General features: G+C 32.8%; 1 protein-coding gene across 1 annotated transcript; it reads right to left on the reverse strand.

Moving 5' to 3' along the window:
* Positions 1–20993: 20993 nt before the first annotated feature.
* Positions 20994–22758, reverse strand: LOC107168386 (UPF0728 protein v1g117062-like). The gene is made up of 2 exons (XM_015517776.2): positions 22656–22758; positions 20994–21278 (listed from the first exon to the last, which is right to left on the reverse strand). Exons 1-2 carry the CDS (start codon positions 22756–22758, stop codon positions 21058–21060), a joined length of 324 nt encoding a protein of 107 aa, XP_015373262.1. The 3' UTR covers positions 20994–21057.
* Between the last annotated feature and the right edge of the window lie 211 nt (positions 22759–22969).

The following is a 22969-nucleotide window of genomic DNA, read 5'->3' on the forward strand; positions in this document are numbered from 1 at the left end:
CACAATTATTATATGCATATAATATGTTATATAGAACATTATATTGTGCGGAATGGGAATCAATCTCGCCAATCGTGACACAAATATAGCTGATATTGTAATGATTGTAAACAAATAGTAATTATTATATTATGACGTCTCTACAGCGTTTACGATAAGTACATAATAATAATATTTTAATATTAATACTTTGTGACCTATCTATTTTATTGTTTGCAGCACTCTAATACAACGTAATTACATGACGCGTATGCATACGTGACAATTTGTTGATTTATGCAATAATATTAAAAGCTTTTGTCAAATTATTGTTGTTATCAAACGTTATTATAAATTATTATTATATTATCAATTCATAGAATCGCAGTTCACCTTTATAGTACAACAGACTCGTTTATTGACTGTCCGCGAGTTTCGCGTGTCAACAAACATCGTTATCGCGTATTTGTGTTTACTTCAATAATAATAATAAAAATAACATGGCACTCACATACAATAATTGTGTGTATTTTGAGCAAACGACTGATAAGAAACATTGCCTCGGCACGTGCACTCTTTTTTTTAGTACGCACGTCACGTTTCATTATTATTATTAATATTATTGTTATGATTTGGGAGGTACAGGTTGGAAACAAAAGTTCTACGACGTTCGTTTAGTGCGAGTAGTGCGACACATTAAGTCATGTAGGCATATAGATGTTTATTTGTCATGTTTTTTTACTAATCCATACACGAAGAAACGAGTCACTCGAAGTTAAGCAATTTACCAATTTTTGAAAAGGGTCAAGCGTGAAAACGTCACCTACACCTTTTCTTGCGGTCTTCTGTACCCGTTCGTTTTTCACGTTGAAATTAAATGTCATATCGCAAACGGAAAATGCCAAAATCGTCGACCGACCGCTTCACCGCTCGCTGACTGATTAACAGTCACCTATTTAAATGCTGTTATTCATATTTTACTACAGAAACAAGCGAATTATTGTGATGTTGACGGTCGGTCAACGTGGATATTGACATATTGTACATCTCAGACGTGACGATGACAAATTATAATAATGATTGAGTAATTATTTACACTTCAGCCCGCAATTAAAAATATGGATATATTATAAAAGCATATGATTTCGATAAAACATTTGAGGTCTGCTGCCGCTAAAATTACAAAATTAGGTACAGCCGACAATTGTTTTTCTTACGTTTGACATTCAGTCGCGAGTCATTAGATTTACATTGGACACGTTATAATAACAATATATAAACTTTCAAGTATTATGTCGTGTGTGTATACCGTATATATAACACACGGCTTAGCATCGTCTGTTGCGTCGTACGTATTATATTCTACCTGATACCTGGTCAACCGATGTAAAAAAAAAAAAGAGCGTTCACGAGATATTAGGTATTATTATTATTATTATATTATAACACGCTGTGATCATCATAAATCGCGGCGGCGGCGAGTGACAAAGCTGCTGCTGCAGTCAACGGCGATGATGTTAATAGTGTTATGCCGACAGCAGTTGTATCATTATACAACGAACGTATATCATTATTATATCGCGAGTTGCCTACAACACGTCTGGACTTGTCCTTATTACACGCATTATTATAATGTGCACTCACAGGTCGTGTACTCGTGTAGTGTGCCGCGTGCCCGTGTCGTACGCGCACACGTATGATATATAATATGTAATAATATGTATGTATGTACGTATTATTATTATTATTATCATCGTCTTCTAAATACATCATAGTAACATTACTTATAGTTCGAGGAGATCCGTTTAACGTAAGGCGCACTCATAGTTTCACAAAACACCAACGTTTTTGAAACTATATTTATTTTACATAATTTTTAGTCATATTATAAAGCCACTGACAGGAAACAAAACGGATTTGGAGAAAAAGTTATGCATTTTATTAATTTTATCAGTTTAAAAAAAAAAATATTTTACTCTTTTGAATGAAAACATTAATTTTTTATTTCACTTCCAAAGCAGTTTATTACTATTCAGCCTTTAAGATCAATAAAAATAAAGTTTCAGACAATCAGTTTACTAGTATAAATATAAAAGGCAAATACTTGATGAATTTTGTATTTTATTTTTGGAATAGTATATACTTAAACGATGTATTATATTTTCAGCTAACCTTTTTTTTTTTTTGCTAAAGTATTTTTCTTGTTTTATGACATACATACATTTTTTTAAAACATCAACATTGGGGCATACTATAGTAAATTGAAATTTTAGACTAGTAGTTTATGTGTTTATTTAAACCTATTATGAACAAAGTAGTAATTTTTACTAAAATCTCTTAAGTTTTTGAAAAAAATGCATAATATCTTATGTACAATGGATCAACATCACCTGATAAAATATTGTACATTAATGGCATGTATTAATGTTAAACTAGAACAATATTAATAATAATAATAATAATAATGTATTTACGTATATTAGAAATGCCACACGGCATCGTGTACAGGAGAGTGCACATATTATCATGCGCATTATTTTATAATATCATCTTTCGAGTGGACTGGTAAGAAAAGAAGTCGTAGAACGTTATAAAAGTAGATATATGTAATAATTTGTTGTCTTTATGTGAAAGGTATATTGAAGAGCGCGACTTGGACTTAATGGGTTCCTCGATATTATTACTGGTATTATTATTGTGATTGTTTTTATGGCACGCTCGCAAAAGTGTCGCAACGCACTTATTATATTATACGTAATATAGGTAGGTACGTTATAATAATATATGAGACTCGCTCGGGCACGTTATTGTAATTATTATTATTGTTACGGAAAACGACGAAGCGATGGCGTATCTAATGGGCATTCCGACTTGTCGCGAGTACCGAAGAATTTAAATGGATTGGCGAGGTCCGATGACCGTCGCTGATGTTGCGGTATAGTAATGGTTTATGGTATTACTATGATTGGCTCCAACATAATATAACGTCGCTTATGACGTTATATTATTCGTCTTAAACGTATAGAGCGAAAAAATTGTATTTTTATATCAATAGACGATATTATGCAGTGTAAAGTGTCGACAGACTGGATGGATTTTTCCATAACTCGGCTAGGACTCGTGACCGGTGAATGCATGGACCTTGGGGTTGGTGAAGATTCTACTACAGTGGTAGCTTTGTTAGAAATTTAAAAACGTATTAAAATGTTTAACTTACTACACTTAATGATTTATTTCGTTAAGAAAAGCAACATTTTAGTACCAAAAACATTACGACCTTATAGGAAAAACTCTTACGCTCTGTAGAATATAGACAGATTTAATTTTTAAGAAAAGAACGTTTTGAAAGTCAGACCAAAACCTGATTTGCAAAATTATAATATAACAGCTAAAAATAAATAAATAAAATCCAGTATTAATTATTTTTTCAACACCATTTAAAATTAAATTAAAATTAAGTCTTAGATCCGAACTGAAAAAATTATCATCTTACAGATAAATAAAAAATGAACTAAATTCGACTTTAAATGAGGCATGAGCATTTTTTGAATGAAGTCATTATGGTTGATATAATACATCGTATCAATCTCCCTTCTAATTTCAAATTTTAGTGGATTGCTGAAAATTGGAAGTACCTGCACCGAAACTCTAAACAGTTGAGCCGAAAACCATTGACGTTGAGGTATATACAATATTGTATTCTATAAACAGTTGAAAGAAAAATAAGTGACAGAAAGTTTGGAGAAGTGGCTATCTTCTGGTTAACGTAGTTCGGTAGTAAACCGATTGTTTTTTTTTTTTTTTTTAATGCGCATGAATGATGTACCGTACCATATAAATAATTTCAAGTGGATCGTATTGTTAATTTTCAGCTTAAATTGTTACGAAGACTCGAAACTCGTAACGTTCCAGAACCGAGAAAAGTGTAAAATACGCGTCTGTAGAAAAATCAAGTTAATATAATAATTAGACACTGCAAGCCGTTTTGGCCGCGATTTTATTGAGTTTCTTTCTCGCGGGTAAACCATCTGGAGACCCTCCGAGCGTCCCTTAAGTGCGGGTCGAGACGAAATCCTTTGGCCATATTGTAATATATTATTATATATTATAATAGCTTACTCACCGAGTAGTCGTCGTTTAGAGACCTAACCCTTCGCTCGCGCCGCCGTTTCCTCTGCGGCAGATAATAACATAACGACATAATTTAAACACGCGCCGGCCGCACAACGCTCGAAAACTCTGATCCTCGTGCAACTATGCGTATATATATATGTTATTATATTATATAAATGCGCAATCGAGCCGTTTCTTAATTTACCGTTTCGATTACTCGTCGCAGCAGCGGCGTATATAATATCGTAATAGTTATTTACAGAAACTGCGCAAAAGAGGCTACCGCTATAGGCCATCAATTTCCTCCTCGGCGAGCGATAAAAAAAACAATTAACGTGGAACGGTTATTGTTTCATCCGCATATCGTATTATTTATCCGCCGCACCAACCCCCCCGCGGGTGGCGGAGCGTATACCCTCGTGATTTACTACCGCGCGGGTCGACCAGAGGAGACCGAAGACGATGACGACGATGGAGGCCGGTGCAGGACCTGCAGGACGTATACAATACATACATATATATCATATTATTGTGTAATGATATATTTACCGCAGAGATATATACGTAAAAACTATATATAATATATTGTAACGGCACCTACCGAAGTGGAGTCCATACTTTATATAATGTATATATGTATGAGTGCGAATCGCACATATGCGATACATATACAACGGTCGTCCGTCGCCGTATATTATTATATCTTATATTATTATATAGTGTTCTTTTAATGAGGAATTATAGGGCGGAACGTTTTCCGGGGCTCGGGACCTTTTACGACCTCGTGGGTAGAGGCGGAGTGGACAAGCGAAAAGAATAAAAGCAATAACCGCGCGGAAGTTGATTTAGAAAATAATCGAGTACGGGACGGCGCACGACATAAATATACAAGACGAACAGTGAGAGAGAGAGAATGAGTGAGAGAGTGTGATGTGTTTTGTAGTATATTATACAGATCTCCGGACATTGTATATATCATATTATTATTATTATTTACACTCATCGTCGGGGTCGAAATATTATATGGGTTCGAGTGTGTGTACGACCGCGTTTGACGCGAGTGTGAGTCGTCGGGCCACAAAACAAAAATATTCTGCCGCGTGCGCGATCGCCCATATTTGTCCGAGAAAACCTTCGCGGGGCTGGGGTGAGGACGGTCGTCCCGTTAATTTCTATATAATATATTTGTATCCACTCCCCCGTTTTCCGGTAACACTTATGATTTACGCGTGGTCTAGATCACTAGTTAACCGATAGCAGGTCGAAACAGGCTTATGAGATAGTTATAATCAACTATGATAGTGCCTCTTCACTATCGGCATCACAACTATTGCCATCACAATTGACTAGCATAAGGTGGAACCAATGAAATACGAATTTGAATTTAAATTTAAATTTGGCGGTCAAAAATGATAGCTATGATTTTTATAATTGAATGCCACTATACGTACTATATGCACCTATGTACCTATGGCAGTGTGTATACCACTCATGACGAATCGGAAGAAAAACTTTTGTTTTGAAATTCGATAGTATCTATATATATAACGACGTGGGATCGAGATTTAGAAAATTGCCACTTTTACCGTTTGATTATTTCAAAACATTACCATCTGCGTTGTCACAGATTACAATAATTAGATATTGTGTTCACAAAGGGTGTAGATCTCGATTTACCATTTTTGCAATACTATTGCGTATATATACTTTGTTTTACGACAAAAGAATCAATAGGAATGACTTATGAAATCATCTACTGAATATTTTAAAATAAAAAAGGGTGGTTATCGTTTTAAAAACAGGACGCTTTTAAATGGCACAGAAAAATATCGAAAATTCAAAAAACTATTAACCTAGGTTTATCATGGTCTTTAAAATCTGAATTTTTATTATATATGTCGTCATATTATGTACCATAAATCGAAACTATACTCATCAAATTTCATAATCATATATAGCCATTCCGGCTTGGCGATGGTGAATCCAATCAGTCTGTCAGAACAAATTCTTTTATAATATAATATGTATTATATATTATTATATTATTATTATTTAAATCATTTTATGGTTAAATACAAAAATGAATTGTTAATTATATTTTAGTGAAATATTACACGGTAATAACTTTAGTACTTCAAAACATCTATGCTCAATAAATGGAATGAATTAATGTAGGTATTAGATACATATTGTGATAAAATATTAAGTATATATTATTTTCATGTACCTACCTACAATATATTCTGTAGGTAATAGGTATATACTAGATAAGTATTAGTAGCGTGTATATAAAAAAAAATTAACAATGATCTTCTAAATAAAAAGCAACAATAAAAATCATTTGTCGTGCGCAATATGTCGTTTTATTTCAAAAAAAAAAAAAATAAAAAAAAATTGCAATCGTGTTGTGTTTTTGCAAGCAAAGAGTGCGCAACCGATACAATGTAGTTGTCGGCGACGAGTGTGATAAAATTTGGACCGGAAAACCGTAGTCGCTGGGGACCACAGGATAGCTGGTGCACATAATAATAATAATAATAATAATAATAATGTAACATAATACGCGGTCCCCGTTGTCGAGGATAGCACGACATTGTACCTTCGACCGCGTTTTATTGTGATGTTGATTTTCGAGAGACCGTGTCGAATTCGTTTATTTATAGGTACCTATTGCGAGGTATATCGACAATGTCGCGAGGCGTACGCGTCAGTGGTTATAATCTGTTATTATGCATATCACATTCACGATAACGCACATGCTGTAATATTATCACATATTTTATTATACGGGACGAGTGGACAAAAAAAAAAAAAAAATCGAAGGTAATAAGCAGACGTTTAATCAAACGCTATTATTTGGTGTCGAACATAATATAATAAAGCGCGAAATGCAAAACGTCCGGAACGCGCGCGAGGTCGTATATCGTTAATTTTGACTTTAATTTTTATAGACGTGGTTTATGCCACGCCGATAATAAAATTTGGCGGGACCGGCCGGCGGCGTTTATTATATTTTATACGTACCTACACATATTATGATAATGTCGTAATAATATTCGGAAAACCATCAAACAAATTCCGTGACCGGCGGCGTACAGCCTGCTGCAGACGGCGAGAGGAGAGGGTGTGTTTTTTGAACACACTATGCTCACCCATCGAACTGCGGGGTTGTGGTGGGTTTTATTTGTTTGAGTGCTAAATTTGCATAATATTATTCATTGTAGGTACAATGTTCTTACTCTTTAGTCTTTACACGATGGTGCGTGTCTAGATATATAGAAATGTTTTGTGTATATAAATGATTTAATAATAATAATCATCTGTCCTACTTTTTTTTCCTATCTCATAATTTCGAATCATCTAAAATGTAGAAATAAGTTGCTTCCAATGCCTTTTATCAGCATGATCCTAAAATTTTAAATTCACAGTTTTGTGTCCCTTGAAAAGTTCCCAATAGTTGCAAACATAGTGTTATTATCAACCCTGAATGAAATAATAAAAAAATAAAAATGTACGTCATACCAATTATATGTATACGTTATTTCTGATGGTTTTCTCCCTCGATATTTTTTGATGATTAAATTATTTTAGGAATATTTGGTTTTGAATATTTACAAACGTTATAGTATCATGCTAAAATAAAATTATGGATACACTCATGAATAAAAAACGTCAAGAATAGCTTTGAAAAATGTTGATTAGGTTATCAAACATATTGGAAAATAAAAAAATAAAACAAATACTTAAATGTGGTAAAAAAGAAATAATATATATTGCTTATTTTTCAAAACATTTCAGTGTACACGTTGTAGCCCTCTCAAGCGTTTTAACGTAATAGAAATGAAATGTTGTAAACAGCAGACGAAAAAAAGAGCTCTTACAATTAATATCGCGCCAGGAAGGAAATTCCAAATTTTTCAAGCCTCGAATGGGTTTGAGGTATTTACGCATGTCATGAATTTCGTAGATTTTACTGTTGTTCGTGACGACGGTATATTGACCAACGCAAGTTGGGTAAAAAAAAATAATACCTCCAGAACGGTGAACGATAAGCGACCATCAACCTTTGGTGTTTTAATCCTGGTTACCTTGGTTCTATATTACTATATTATCATTTATATAATCACAGTGGTGAAACAAATTAAACGCCTAATACGATCGGACATTACTGATTTAGACTTTGAAAACGGTTCAGCGAATGGTAGTTGGACGTCCGTCGTTGTTATGGACATCAAAGGGCCAAAGAGAATATAGATAAACAAAATTATGCGCATACTTACCTAATACTGTTATCCTTTTAATCCTTCTCGTGTCCGGCTCGGCTGAGCAAAAATATTCTATAACATCCGTGGTTATTATAAAATACAACGTTGATCGCAGCGGGGTTGTTAATCCATAGTGGAGAGGCACTCCCGTAATGGGGATGATTAATTGTTAATCAAAATTTCGTATAGGAAGCGACATAAACATCTATTATGGTCATGTAAAATTATATTATGCTAGTTGTATTTTAATGGTTTCCCGAAATTATATTTGTAAAATTCCATAATGATAAAAATGGACTATTTTGGAATATGAAATATCAAAGTGTAAAACAATTAATAATTAATGACAATGATAAAAAATAAAATAGTAAAAAATGTTACCTATTGAAATTTTGTTTCAAAAATATTTGTGATTTCCGAAATAATGAGGTATTGTTTACGTTCTATGCTCATTTCGCATAATAGGTGTGTCGAGTGTGTACACAATTTTTTCAGTACATTTTATGATTACTTTCCACAACAATAAATAACATGATAAGGTTTTATATATTGTACTTCAATAATTAATCTTTCAGCTTAAATTTTTAGTTTGTTAATTCATTTGGGATGAGATATTATGGTTATACACAGTAATTTTTTTTAAATACTTTATAGTCTGTTTTGTAATGACCACTATGAATTTTCGAGAAGAATTTCTGAAAATATGTTCAGAAAATTCACTCAAACTATATAATATTAGATTGTGATTCATTTGCCATACATATAAGACGCACATATTGCGTGATTTACATTATACGATCGTGAGAGCGCCTGACGTAAGACTTAAAATTTATCACACCATAAATAGTATAGACTCTTTATTGTATACAATATACATATATATTTTTAATTTTGTTTAACGTAATGAAATATTATTTTTCAAATCATACTTTAAGAATGTATTATAATTATTAATGTTGTATAATTAATATTATATGTATTATAAATTATAATAATATAATATTAAATACTATCACGTTAAACAAATCTTTCGAATGCCTATTCTACGCACCTCATGTAAAACAATGTAACATAAAACGTTTTTTAACAACTAACTTGATCTCTGACATCTAATTATTTAAAGCTATACCAGAATTGATGTCCGATTGACGTCCTATGCAAATAATGGTACTTGAAAAATGTATAATGGCGCGCATTGTTGATATGAAATCATAATATTATAATACCATTGTGATTGCAAACAATCTCACAATATAATTCCAACCGACAAAAAAAAAAATCGCTGATTTAAGAAGACGTCTTACCCACGTACCACAAAAACATTTTTCATTCGCCTGTTTCAATAGTGTGCTAGGTATAATGTTTATACTAGAGCGAATTGACCTATATACAATATAAAGGTATAAGGTATAATATTTAGAGTCCAGCTACTCCAGCTTGATAATATTGTTTTTTTTTTTTTTAAGCTAAGTTGTGAACTTTCTGTAATCGTATATTTTAAAGTGACCATCACATATCTTAAGATAATAAAATCAATAAAAAGCTATGTTGTGCCCTATTTAATAATCTCACCTTTAAATTGTACTAGTATAATAGGTCCGTCGGTCGTCGATTCACTCGAATATCAAAACTAACAGCACACTATATTTAAAATAATGAACAAAAATTTGCCATGTTGTACATGTATAAGATGGAGACAACTTTTGAAGATACAAAGATATCCTCATACTTGTGATATTATAGCTAGGAAGTACATTATAATAATAATATTGTCATCATGACGACGAGATGGTCAAAACGTGAAAAACTACAAAACCGTTGCGGATTTTTTTATCCATTGTTCAAGATACTTAAAAAAAAAAAAAATAATTTAACACTATATGATCACTCTGCGGGACGACTTTCAAGTCATGGGAAATCACGTCAAACCTCTCAAACGTTTCACACGATCCACCACGGGACGACGGCTCATCTCATTGTACGCGAGCTGGCCATCTAACTCGCGTTCGATTTGACCAAACAATAATAATAATAATAAAAAAAATAGTAATTGATTTGTCCGAGTCAAGGGTCAAGACGTATTTTATTGCATTACAATAATAACGTGTCGCCAAACGACCGTTTTATAAATCATTATTATTATTATTATTGTGTATATAATGCCCGCGACAAGTAACAATATAACAACAATCGTAATTGTCGTGCGTTTTAATCGTTTTCCATTCACACGCCACAAGGAGGGTGTGACATGCGAAGTCGAAAAAGACGGCGAGCAGTATAAAATATAAGAGACAACCGCCACCGAAAACACCATCAAATGATTGACGTCCGACCGACAATAATAATAACGACAACAATATCATTTAACAACTATCCACGGTATAATAGAACGGGATTTTCGGTTTTTTATGCCGTTTATTTTTTAGCTTCCAAACCGTGTCGAATTTCTGTGTTTTTGACACCTGGACGAGTAGCAGTAAATGCTCGTGCGGGGTGACACGCTGCTGCGGGAGACGACTCGACCTCACTTGACCACTATAATATTATTATTATAATATCTTTTGCCCCAGTCCATAATAATTGAATTATTTTGTAAAACGTCCTATAATACGTTCACATCAGCATACTCTTCGTGCATTTGTTCAGATCTTCTGGAAGGACAAATCGCCCTAGGACAGTACTATATATTATATTATGATGCGTATCCTGTGCATTCGAATATCCTTCGGAAAAACGATCATCGCCTACACAATACAAGATCGGGTGTTGTCAGAAATAAACCATTATACCTATAGTCTATAACATAACGTTTATTTATTTATTCATGTAAATTTTTTTACTTGGTATAAAAATAAAATAATTAAGTGTTTAAATTGATTTAGCCCAATAAGAATATATCCTTTGTATATTTTGTGTCTTTTGTGGGGTCAAATGAGTTATACGGTCGCATTTTAAAAAATAAATCTAAAATCAGTAAAATCTCTTTGATAAATACATTAACCATCTATTATAGTTCATATAGTTACTATAGATTACATGCAGTATAATTTTATAAATTATTAGTATATTCTCATGACTTACTCACTTAAATATTGATTTTTTAATATGGTTACAATGGCTTTTGAGTTGAAATTCATTGCATTCAAATAATCGAAAAAGTTTTGCTCTGAATTAGTTTTTATATGCATTACACAAACGTCAAGCATATATGTAGGTTTATACGTAACTTCACATTTATCATTGATTAGTATGAGGCTAATTTTTCCAGTTTGGTTCAAATTTTGAACTATATGTATAGGTATTATAAATTTGATTTTATATTGATAATAGTGTGATAAAGTGCACCCTGTACATTTCTGTATTTTATGGTGTATTCTTGTTGCATTAAAATTAAAGTTGCATTTTTGATAAACTGCAGTATAATAGTACGTATTCGTATATGATATAACCGCATATATAATTTTATAATATTAAACAAAACAGACTGCAGAGAACAAAAATAAAAATGTTTTGCTACATGTTAGAAGTTTTAGAAAATGTCTCGAATATACAATCAAATTGTTTTTAGCTCCAATGACAGACATCTGACATTTTTTTGTTCGTACGTAACGATAAGTAAATAAGTAAATTATAGTGTATGATATTGTTATAATAAATTAAATCTCTATACCACATCGTCATTGCTCGTTGCGAAATCGGCGTACCACCTTGCCCACCGATATAATATACATACGTCGTATTGTTCGCAATAGAAAAGTACACTACTTGATCCCTAACTATTATACTATGTAATGTTGGAGAAGTATTATATTTTAAAAACAAAAAACTTCTGCGGCGGCATGCGGCGGCATGCGGTCACAAACCTTTTTGCGATGGGGCTGCAGCACGCGCGTTTGACAATTATTAATAAAAGTAGCTATGTATATAAATACAACCATTGGAAAACATATATTATATGTAGGCCATTGTTATCGTAGACAAAAGTAAAAAAAAAAAAACATATTATACGCGAAATCGTATGTACCGCGTTCTTACCTACATGTTATATTATTGTACGAGAGGCGTATTAGCGATGGATCGCTTTTGTGTGTTGGCGACCATATCGAACGGTTTTGGAAACATCAAACGTTAACCCACACAATGGACACACGACTTTTGCGAGACACTTGTCTGTGTGAATGGCCAGTCGAAAGCAATGTGCACACGCGCACATACTTGAAAATAATGTCGCGGTCTTTCTGTACATTATTATAATACTTATATGATATGCGCGCGTAAAACATCCAAAAAGCGCGTGTTGCTGTGCTCATATATTATACAGGATGGTTTGTCGATCAAGCTCACCCACAGGCCACAAGCTGTTTTTTAAACAATTAATTAATTTTAATTCGGATTTTTTTAGAGTATAATAAGTGCTCAAAAATCATACTTTAAAACTTTAGTCCTCCAAAAATATATTATATATATATATATATATATAAGTATATCTATAAAAAATTATATTATTTGTTATCCTTAGCAATTCTAAAAAAATATTAATCATAAAAACCACCTTATATACAACATTTTCCAAACCCATTATTGCATTATAGATTTATTAACTTTGATTCACTATGAATTACATTATGACACAAAAAATACTCCTTTGAATTTTGTTTTGCAACGAGCAAAATTTTAGAAAAATAATTTAAAACAGAAAAATGACGGTTTTAATTTGAAAAACATAAGCTTGTACCCTCACAGGACTCTCCTTCTTTAGAAGTTTAAAAATTCTAAGAATTTTAAAATAAGGCCTCAATGTAGGTATAATTAAAAATCCTCGAAATCAAAATATTTCAATAGTTGCATTAATGAAGAAAAAGAGCGTAAGTATGCACGTTCGAATCACTCTGTATAATATATTGTTTAGTAAATTATTATGTGACGCGTATAATATTCTGTACCCAAACACACATGCAATGGTTATATAGGTGGTTGATCATATTATTTCTCCCACGCTTAACAATAATTAGTGGTTTGACGATAATGTAATATAAAATTGTATGATATTCAATACTTCAATAGTGTATACAGTGCGGGTAGGTGTGTGCTGCACACTTAGCAAATTACACTCGGAGACGAAATCGGACGTGCGCGCCAGTTTTTTGTTGTGCCCGAAACGTCAAAGGAACAAAAGCCGCTGAGGACGAGAAAAAAAATAATACGTTCACGATGACGCGGGCACAAAGGTTTTTTTTCAGTTCTCTTAAAAGTTTTTATTGTAATAGATCCATACATATTGTTACTGGGCGCCATACGTGTATTTTATAACAATAATAATTTATTATAATATCCTTTCGAACTCTCGTGTACAGTATTATTTTAATATTATACGATTTTTATAATCATTATTCGATGTTAAAATTGTTATGTTGTGTAATTCGTTTCTGTTTGTTGGCTATATAGCGGGAATTTACCGATAATAAATGTGCTCGGGACATATTTTAAGGGGCCGATGGACCATTTGCACTCGATGAAATTCAAGGTTTGTACACAAATCGCACTCAATAGTATCTATGGACAATTTAAATACATTAAAATGTACAAAAATAATAATATTTACTATGTTCAGCTTAACTTATTTATAATTTATTATAACATTAGGTAGCCAAATTTGAAAAGTAAAATATGATTAAGGTATCGGTTAAGTAGGGTGTTTTGGATGAAAACTCACCTCTATATATAATGATAATAAAAAAAAAAATATTGACTTAAAAAACTTCTCAACACAATATTTATTACACATAAATGGATATCTAAAAATATATTGGGTGCAATTAACTATAGGTAGGTTACCTACCATTCGTGCGACCGCCCTGATGGAGAACGAAACATCCAGAGTGGTAGACTCCGGTCGGCTCGCCAATCGGATGACAGGCACGCGAATTCAAGGGCGGCGGACTCCGGTCAGCCCGAGAAGAACAGGAAGAAGCCAAGTAAAACTTGTAATGTAATTAATATTTGATAATGTCAATAAACGATGGCGGCGCCGCGGAAGCAATGCGAAAGCAGATCTCGCGGCGTCGTCGGTTAAAACAGAAAAAAAAAAAAAAAGGTTACCTACCATTATAGGTATATATTATAAATTAATAATTATACTTGAAATGGTCAATTAGCAACGTTCTAATATTTTCGTTAAACGAAATCCACTTTTGTCTGTCTCCACATACTTGCCTAATAATATAATAATATTGAATATTCACCGTAAAAAAAGCTATTGTGGGATATTATTATTATAAGGACTGGATCGGCTATTGTGCTGGTGATAAGTACAGAAAGTCCCGGTTGGGCCCAGATCACAGACGATTGTTATACATTATACCTATTTACAGTACCTATTGTTATTAGTTATTACCATTGTTGTTGTTGTTGTGTCATCGTCGTCGTATCGTTTGCGCTGGTTTATCCCTTTTCGCTTTCAAATCTTAAGTCAACACTCGCGGAGGTGTGAGCGAGTGATAGGCCTCCATCAATACAATGCGCCAACCTTGCCGTGAACTTGCCACATATATACCACACGACCATCTTGCAAAACCAAAATTTTAGGGGCTGGAGGAAGCAGTAGGTAGGTAGGGTGGAAAAATAGTGTACAATCCGTGTGCAGACGTCGTCCGTCCTGCAAATCCTCTTTGCCGGAATTTCAATGATAATAGCTGCCTCGCAGACCTACGCGTCTAATTCACGACAATATAATGATATTTTATTTTTATAATATTATTTTAATGCATCATACACTCACTTTCGGGGCTTACACACGAGAATGCCGCGACTGGCACCGCCGAACAACAATGATGTGTTTATCACACGAGTTGACCCCGAGAAATCGCCACCGCGACACCCCATCCGAGCTGCTGATTTAAAATAAACATTTCGTTCGCTTTATAATATTTTCGTAGCGGATTACCGCGCTGCACAACAGACTCTGCTCGATAATAATAATACGTATGTCCACGATTCTGCAGTGTGCAAACATTTGCAATGTCCGTTGTACTACTCTTCTGCGCAGAACGCATTAAAAATATTAAATCCCAAGTATAAATCCCAATCGTCCCCGTTATCGCGGGTCCGTTTTATAATATACGGCATTTGTACGTCATAGAATTTAATATTATTTTACTGCTCTAAGGTCAACATCGGTGCAGCCGTTATCCTAAAATATAATTTATATAAAAATAAAATATATATGTAGGCGATCGTAAATATTATCGTCGTTTTTATAAATTATTATTATTACTGCGTCGTTCGATATCAAAGAATAGGTTCTCGGCCGTACCATGATATTTCTAACATTTCTATTATTTTTTTTTGTTTAATGTTGCATAATATAGCTAATAGCTATTAGCTATGTGATAACAACACAAATTTGAAGCTAGAAATCGAGTTCACGTACGAGTTGATTCTCAAGTGATCAACAGCCAACTAAAAGGTAATGTCTTACATTGATTCTAATGAAATTTCAGTTTAACAATACGTCATAATCAATCTTAAAACCAACTTTTTCAACTATGGTGTAACAATTATACTGTATATTCAACCAGCAACACTTTCCATTTCGTATAGTCGTAGCAGTTTCTAAAATACTTGAGTATATGTGGACGACCAAAGTATGGTCAACAAGTTTGTGTAGCAGTAGCTAGTCGATGTACTTTGTACAAAAAAAATCAATAAGCTATATAAATAAATAAATAATAATGGACAGGAGACCAAACACGTCATACAACCGTAAATCCTTATTTTTCGATTTTAAAAGGTATATATAATGATAATAAAAATTATTTTTTTATATATTTTTTTTTATTTTTAACTACCTATTCGTATTTTTTATAATATTTTGTTGTACAATTTTCCAAAAACTTCCTCCTCTTCACTCTTCACTCCGATGATCGATCGCGATTTTGTCCGTAAAAATTGCAGTTGTTTTGGATGATACTCGCTGTAAGTCATCGATGTTCAAATCCATCATCCCCTCGGTAGAGGGTGAGAGAAAAAGAGAGAGATGGTCACGAAGAGTATAGGTAAATCCAGTTTCCGGCGCTGAGTATCACACGAATCGCGTGTATAGTACAACATCATAACGTGATCATAACATACGTGCGGCATGCCTTATATAAGGGGCGGGATAAGGGGTGGTCTGGTTCGAGGGGGTACCGTATATTATAGCGTGTAAACCGGAAAGCACATTAATGTCGAGCGGGCGTCGGCGATTCCAGATGACCGGAAGTCTGGCCCGGCCCGCGGCGGAGGGTTCGCTTTTATAAACGCGCGCGATACACAATAACGCACAAATATATTATATAAATATATATAACGCGTGTATATAATAAAATCGAACGTCATAAATTCGCCGAGATCCACTTCTTTTCCGCAGTTGTTTTATTTATTATTATTTTTTTTTTCGTCACCCTCCGATCGACGGCCCTCATAAACTGTGATAACTGTCATCCGCGAAGAACGCGCGGCAATCGATACACACACACAAGCACGCGTTCCGTCCAGTTGAAATCGTGGCGAGGGCCATGCTCTCTCTCTCTCTCTGTATATAATAATGATAATATGTTGCTCGTGATATTATAGCCGGCTACCACGTATAATAATAATAATAATAGCAGTACGGTCTTTTCGCGGTGGTGGTGGCAGTGGTTTTGGGGAGCAAAAGGACTACACGAAAATATATCGCCGTTCAGCGCACAGCATTTAATAATATATATATATATGCTCGCGGTGTAATATTATTATTATTGAAAACGTTTTGAAACGCTCCGTAACGGTATGTTATACATACATATATAACGTGATATACGGTCCCCGGAGGACCGGCATGCACCGAGTGTTTTCAACGATCGCGATTTTTTGATATAATAATAATAACATTGTATAAAGGTGTCCGTAAGTCCGAGGGTAAGAAATAGCGATACTACTCGATTTTACGATTAAAAACAACCGATGTTTTCCTATATGTTGTACCACTTTCTAGATGATAGAAGAGCCATAAAATAAATAGCTAAGCGTAAATAATTTGTTATAATTGATTATGTGAGGTAACATTGATGGAAAAAAATAACCAAGGGGGTAGGTACATCAGAATATAATGTCACAAGTGCATAAAACAAAAACTAAAGACCAAATAAATGTGTTTCGTAATGAAAATTCAAAAAAAAGAATGAATAATTGAGACGAGTAAAAATTGCTTATTATCCTATCTAAGAAGTGATAACAATGAATAGAGAGAGTGAGAGAGAATCGAATATTACGATGAAAAATACAAACGTAGTTATGGTATTTTTTTCATACTTTATTTGAAATAATAAACGATCTATAGATATTTTGTAGGTATAATAATCTTAAGTGATTATAAGAAAATTTCCATTATTTTTTTAATAGAGTTTTTTGTCCCAAAAAAACTAATATAAAAAAAAATTATTATTTTCAGCTTCTGTTCAAAATAAAAAAAAATCGTGGCAGTTGCCGAGCACTAGATGAACTACAAATGTTTTTAAAGAAAAATTAAAAAAAAAAAAGAAGAAACTGAACAAGTTTATAAAATAATATGCATACGTGAATATAATATTATAAAATATGTCGTACTGATTAGAATATAATTAGAAGGGGCACACATAAAATATTTATTTTATAATAAAAAGCGGCTCTGGAATCCTTGGCCTCTTCTCCTCTCAATTCCGCAAGCACTATATACTATAGGTTATGGAAACCTCAACAAGTTCTTATCCACTGTTGCGACTGTCATACATAATATCACGAACCAGACTAATTAATAACGCTTACTCTGGTCATGGACTTTTGATTTCCAAACGTCTGTTGTCATCGGTTTGTCGTATAAGGGATGTTTTGTATTTAATAGCCACACGCGAGTTTCCGGACGACGAAAACGAAACGTAAAAAACAAAATGTAAAACAATCGTCCGCCGACGATCGCGTGTTTCGTTCGCGATTTATTAATTACGATACCAGTTTTATGACATCCCCTCTCGAGGTCGGGTACTCTACATTACAGTAAATTATGATATATTATTTTATTTTCGTAAACCATACGTGTTTATAAATCTTATCTCTACACGTGATAGCGTCGTCATCGGTCGTCGCGGACGACGGCACACCAATATAATAGCACAATATAATCACAATACGACAGTAATAATATTATTATTATGTAAATAGTCGTTTCGAATAAAACGTTCAAAAAGCAAATGACGTGGCAGAGACTCGGCGTTGCAGGTGCCCCATTAAAAATAAACGCGCATATATGTATAGAAAATATAGGTAACCATACCTACCGCGACCGTGTTGCACCTGCCGTTTGGCACGATACGTTGCGGTTTCGAGCGTAAAAAAATTAAATATACATCATATACATATTATATTGTACCTCATTTTAAGTATCGCTTCGCACATGATATCATATCGTACATAATGTTATATAGACCGACGGCATATTATATAGGTATTATACATTATGGGGAGATGTGTGCGAAGAGATACAAACGCGCAATCATCATCAAAATGAATTATACATATTTTATAATATAAAATACGTTCGAAACTATAAAAAAAAATAATAATAATAAAAAAACGAAAATATTAGAAAGGATAAATCCATTTATGTTATGTACCTATTCGTATAGTAACCGATCGTGCGGTGTGCGCGCGAGGTGCATAATATATAGCACGAAAACCGTATACGCATAATCGATTACGCCCCCGCGCGATCCGGTATACCGCTGACCGGGTATATAAATATATAATACCTATATTGTACGGACATATAATAATAATATGCAACGCGGTAATAATAATACGATTATTAGCTGCACTTACCGAGCTGCTCGTTCCCATACGCACACATGACGTAGGTACCCAACAGCTAAACTATATACATAAAATATAATAATAACGATAATATTATTACAACGATCATACACACGCGTAGTACGGTATCGCGGTCAATACTTAGGTATATATGTTTACTGTACCGTTTGACGATGTATCTACAACGTTGGTATCACGTGTCACGACGAACCCTTCAATTACCAACCAGCCTACCCACCTCTATATCGCGCGAGTATCATATTATAATATACCGGATGATTGTTTTATCGTTGAACACACATTATTTCAAAAAGTTTAAGTTTTTGAACAAAATGTTGTTACATGGTTTCTATAGTCTTTAAATACCAACATTTTGACAAATATAATATGTAAGTCGTAGGCATACAGTCAAATCAGGCATTTCACTAAATGCCTAGACATATAGTCAAAGAATTTAATTTTAGGAAAATGCTTGATTTGATTATAATATGCAATACGTATGTGACATATATATATATAAATATAATATATAATGAATGACAATGTACAATTTTAATTTCATATTGCAAAGCACAATTTTATATTTCAAAGTATTCCGATACATAAAAATCGAATTTAGGACGAGCAGTTTATGAATTATAAGTATTTAAAGTTTATACTACAGAGTGGAACACTTTTATCCCACAGAACGTTGATGGTCCACTACTCCACTCGCCTAAATTTTAAATACTCATAACTCATGCTGAATTCGGTTTTTATGTATCGAAATAGTCAGAAAAATATATTCTGCTTTCGAAGATTCAATAAAAAAAAAGTTAAAATTTACAAAATTATTAGAATCGCAAACAGTTAAAAATATAAAAACGTTGTTTCGTAATGACTTGTAACCGTGGAAAAAAATATTTTCAAAAACAATTTATACGTCTTTTTGAATAACGATAATAATTCGATGATAGGTTCGTGAATCACTCGGTATACACGCTCGCGCGGTTATCGGTATACGGTTATAAGACTCGGTCGTCGTCGAATTAGAAGTAGTCGTGTGCGTGGCAATAATTATTATGATAATACTACCGTTTGGGTAAAGGCAGTGGATCCGTTCTTGTGGTCTCCGAGCTTCCCGATTACACGCACCCGGGTGCGCGACAGCCGCTATATGTATAATACACGCGTACGATATTATTATTGTGCACTGCATTATATTACAATATCGTCTATAATAATACGACACACGAACGTCACGAACCGATTATTGTTTTTTTTTTTCAGTCGTGGGTGATGTTATAGTACCTATTAGTAGATAGGTCATAGAGTAATAACAACAAAATAATAATATTGTAATTACTCTATGAGGTAGGCAGGTAAATAATACTATTATTATCATTATCGATTACTATCTCGGACCGTCGCGTACTTACATATTATATTATTATTATTATTGTTATTATACGCGATTACACCACACGATCACTACACCAGATTTTCCACGATCCGATTATGTTAAAAAGATAACGGCGTCGGTACTAATATTAATAATAATTATAATGATGATGATGATGATGCCGATGTGGATGTACGGGTGATTTCCGAGGTAATCGATATTAAGTTTTAAGCTCAGTACAAATGTGGAAATTCTAGTAGTCTGTAGTTAAAAAACATTAAATCTAATGCGGTTTATTTTAATATTATTAATTATTTTAAAACGACCATACAAGAACGTACTACCGAACACCACAAGATTATAGTATTTAAAACATGCAGTACAATTGATTTCGTTCTGATATAGATATGTTATTGCATTATTTCCTGAACTCTTATTTTTCGTGCCGTGATTTTTTTAACATTTAATAATTTTACTCTCTTTTTTGGCGTGATTGCGTTCGGCTAACATAAGGCTGATCAGCTTGTACACCGTGGGATCGTAGCTGGAACATCCCAAGACTGACAGGTTGGTTGCTCGGCACGTGAAAACTGTATGACCCTCGAACGCGAATATCACCATCTCGTAGTCTAAACACCGCCTGAGTTTTACGGCGAATCCAAGTTTTTCAAGTTTCTCTGCGCAGGTAAAAAAATTTTAATTAAATGAAAAATCTTCTATAGAAAATATGTTTTTATTTTGTTTTATCTTTTCACTGTTAAAGTTAACAAATTAATTCATCAAAACAGGTGGCAGAGGTAAAAACGATTTTTAACGACTGCATCAATACATCAAAACAATTTTTTGACATTTTATAGATATATAGATATAAATATCAGGATTTCAGAGTTGAAGTTGAACAAACATAAGTTATTAAGTTTTAAACAAAACAAATTAGGTTACTATGTAATATAATTGATTAATACGATATCTATGATTGGTCCATTGTATTAATAATTAAAATATTTTATTCATGAATATTAATAATATGGTTGCCCGGCGTTATAAATAGGCAATATAGCTGCATCCTGTTCGTGGATAAATGGATAGTTGTTTCTGAAGTAATAAATCTAACCGCGATATATACACCTGTAGGTAGTAGCTACTACATTCAATTTCGTTATTTTATTTTATTATTTTTCCAAAAACAAAATATTTGAAAAATATAACTGCTCATTGGCTACCTACCATTATTAAAATATTAAAGGTAATCAGTAATCACCCAATAATCCAATAATATTTTTCTAGTATATAATGAAATTATATTTTTTCAAACGGATAAAATATTATGATATAATAAGTAAATATCAATTATAATTATGATAAAATTAGTTTAATAAAATGTTGAATTTATTAAGATTGAATGACACCACTTAATCGACGATGTGTATTATGAATTAATAATATAATGTTTTTAAATATCAATAAGCAAGACTTAATAGTTATAGAGTTATAAAATTATGTGATAAAGCTTACTTTATTTTAACTTTTCAACTTAATCAATATTATTTGTTTTTTTGGAAAACTTCACAAAGAACTTAACTTATTGTTTTCTTAAATAAATCCAATTTTCATTTATTAATTAGTTTTAAGTTTGTAAAAAAAAATTAATTAAGTTTTCTAGTGTAATACATAAAAAAAATTAACTAACTTAATTAACCAACAACTAAATTAACTTTTTGATACTAAAAATAATAAGAAGAATAATTGATATATCTGTAGGAACTAGGTACATAATTGTTATTAATAAAACTACAAATCCTAAATTCTTTGCAAAAAGAGGGAGAAAATCACAATGAGAATAATATATAATATCATATACCCACTGCTGTATAATTATTATACCAATCATAAATAAAACAAGAACATTAAATAATATCGAATTAATTAAAATCAAATCAAAAACATAAGAGTGCACAATACTATAATTGGTTTCTGGAATTATTATTTTTATTTTTGGCGTGAGTTTTGACAGCTATTTTACAATGAGTATATAATATACCTATCACGCGTACCTTTAATATGTTCGACCCTTGTCGTGCGGTGTTTCAGGACTCCGCAGACTTTGGTCGGGCCATACAGGACGTCAATCGTATACACTCGCTCATCTATTTCCATTAAAATCTGGCTACTTAGTTCTCAGCTGAAATTGAAACGGAACAAACAATAAAAACCATTCAGTAAAACGAAATATTGTTAAGGATTAATATTGAATTGTTTATGAATAAATAGAAACACGAATTTATGAACACTCTATAGCACAAAATAATAAAATAAATATACTATAATATAGAATTCATATTAGTTAAGACAATTGAAAACGGTCAAT

Source organism: Diuraphis noxia, unplaced genomic scaffold, assembly GCF_037042655.1.
Source record: "Diuraphis noxia isolate RWA-SAM2 unplaced genomic scaffold, SU_Dnox_SAM2 contig0005, whole genome shotgun sequence".
Lineage (NCBI taxonomy): Eukaryota > Metazoa > Arthropoda > Insecta > Hemiptera > Aphididae > Diuraphis > Diuraphis noxia.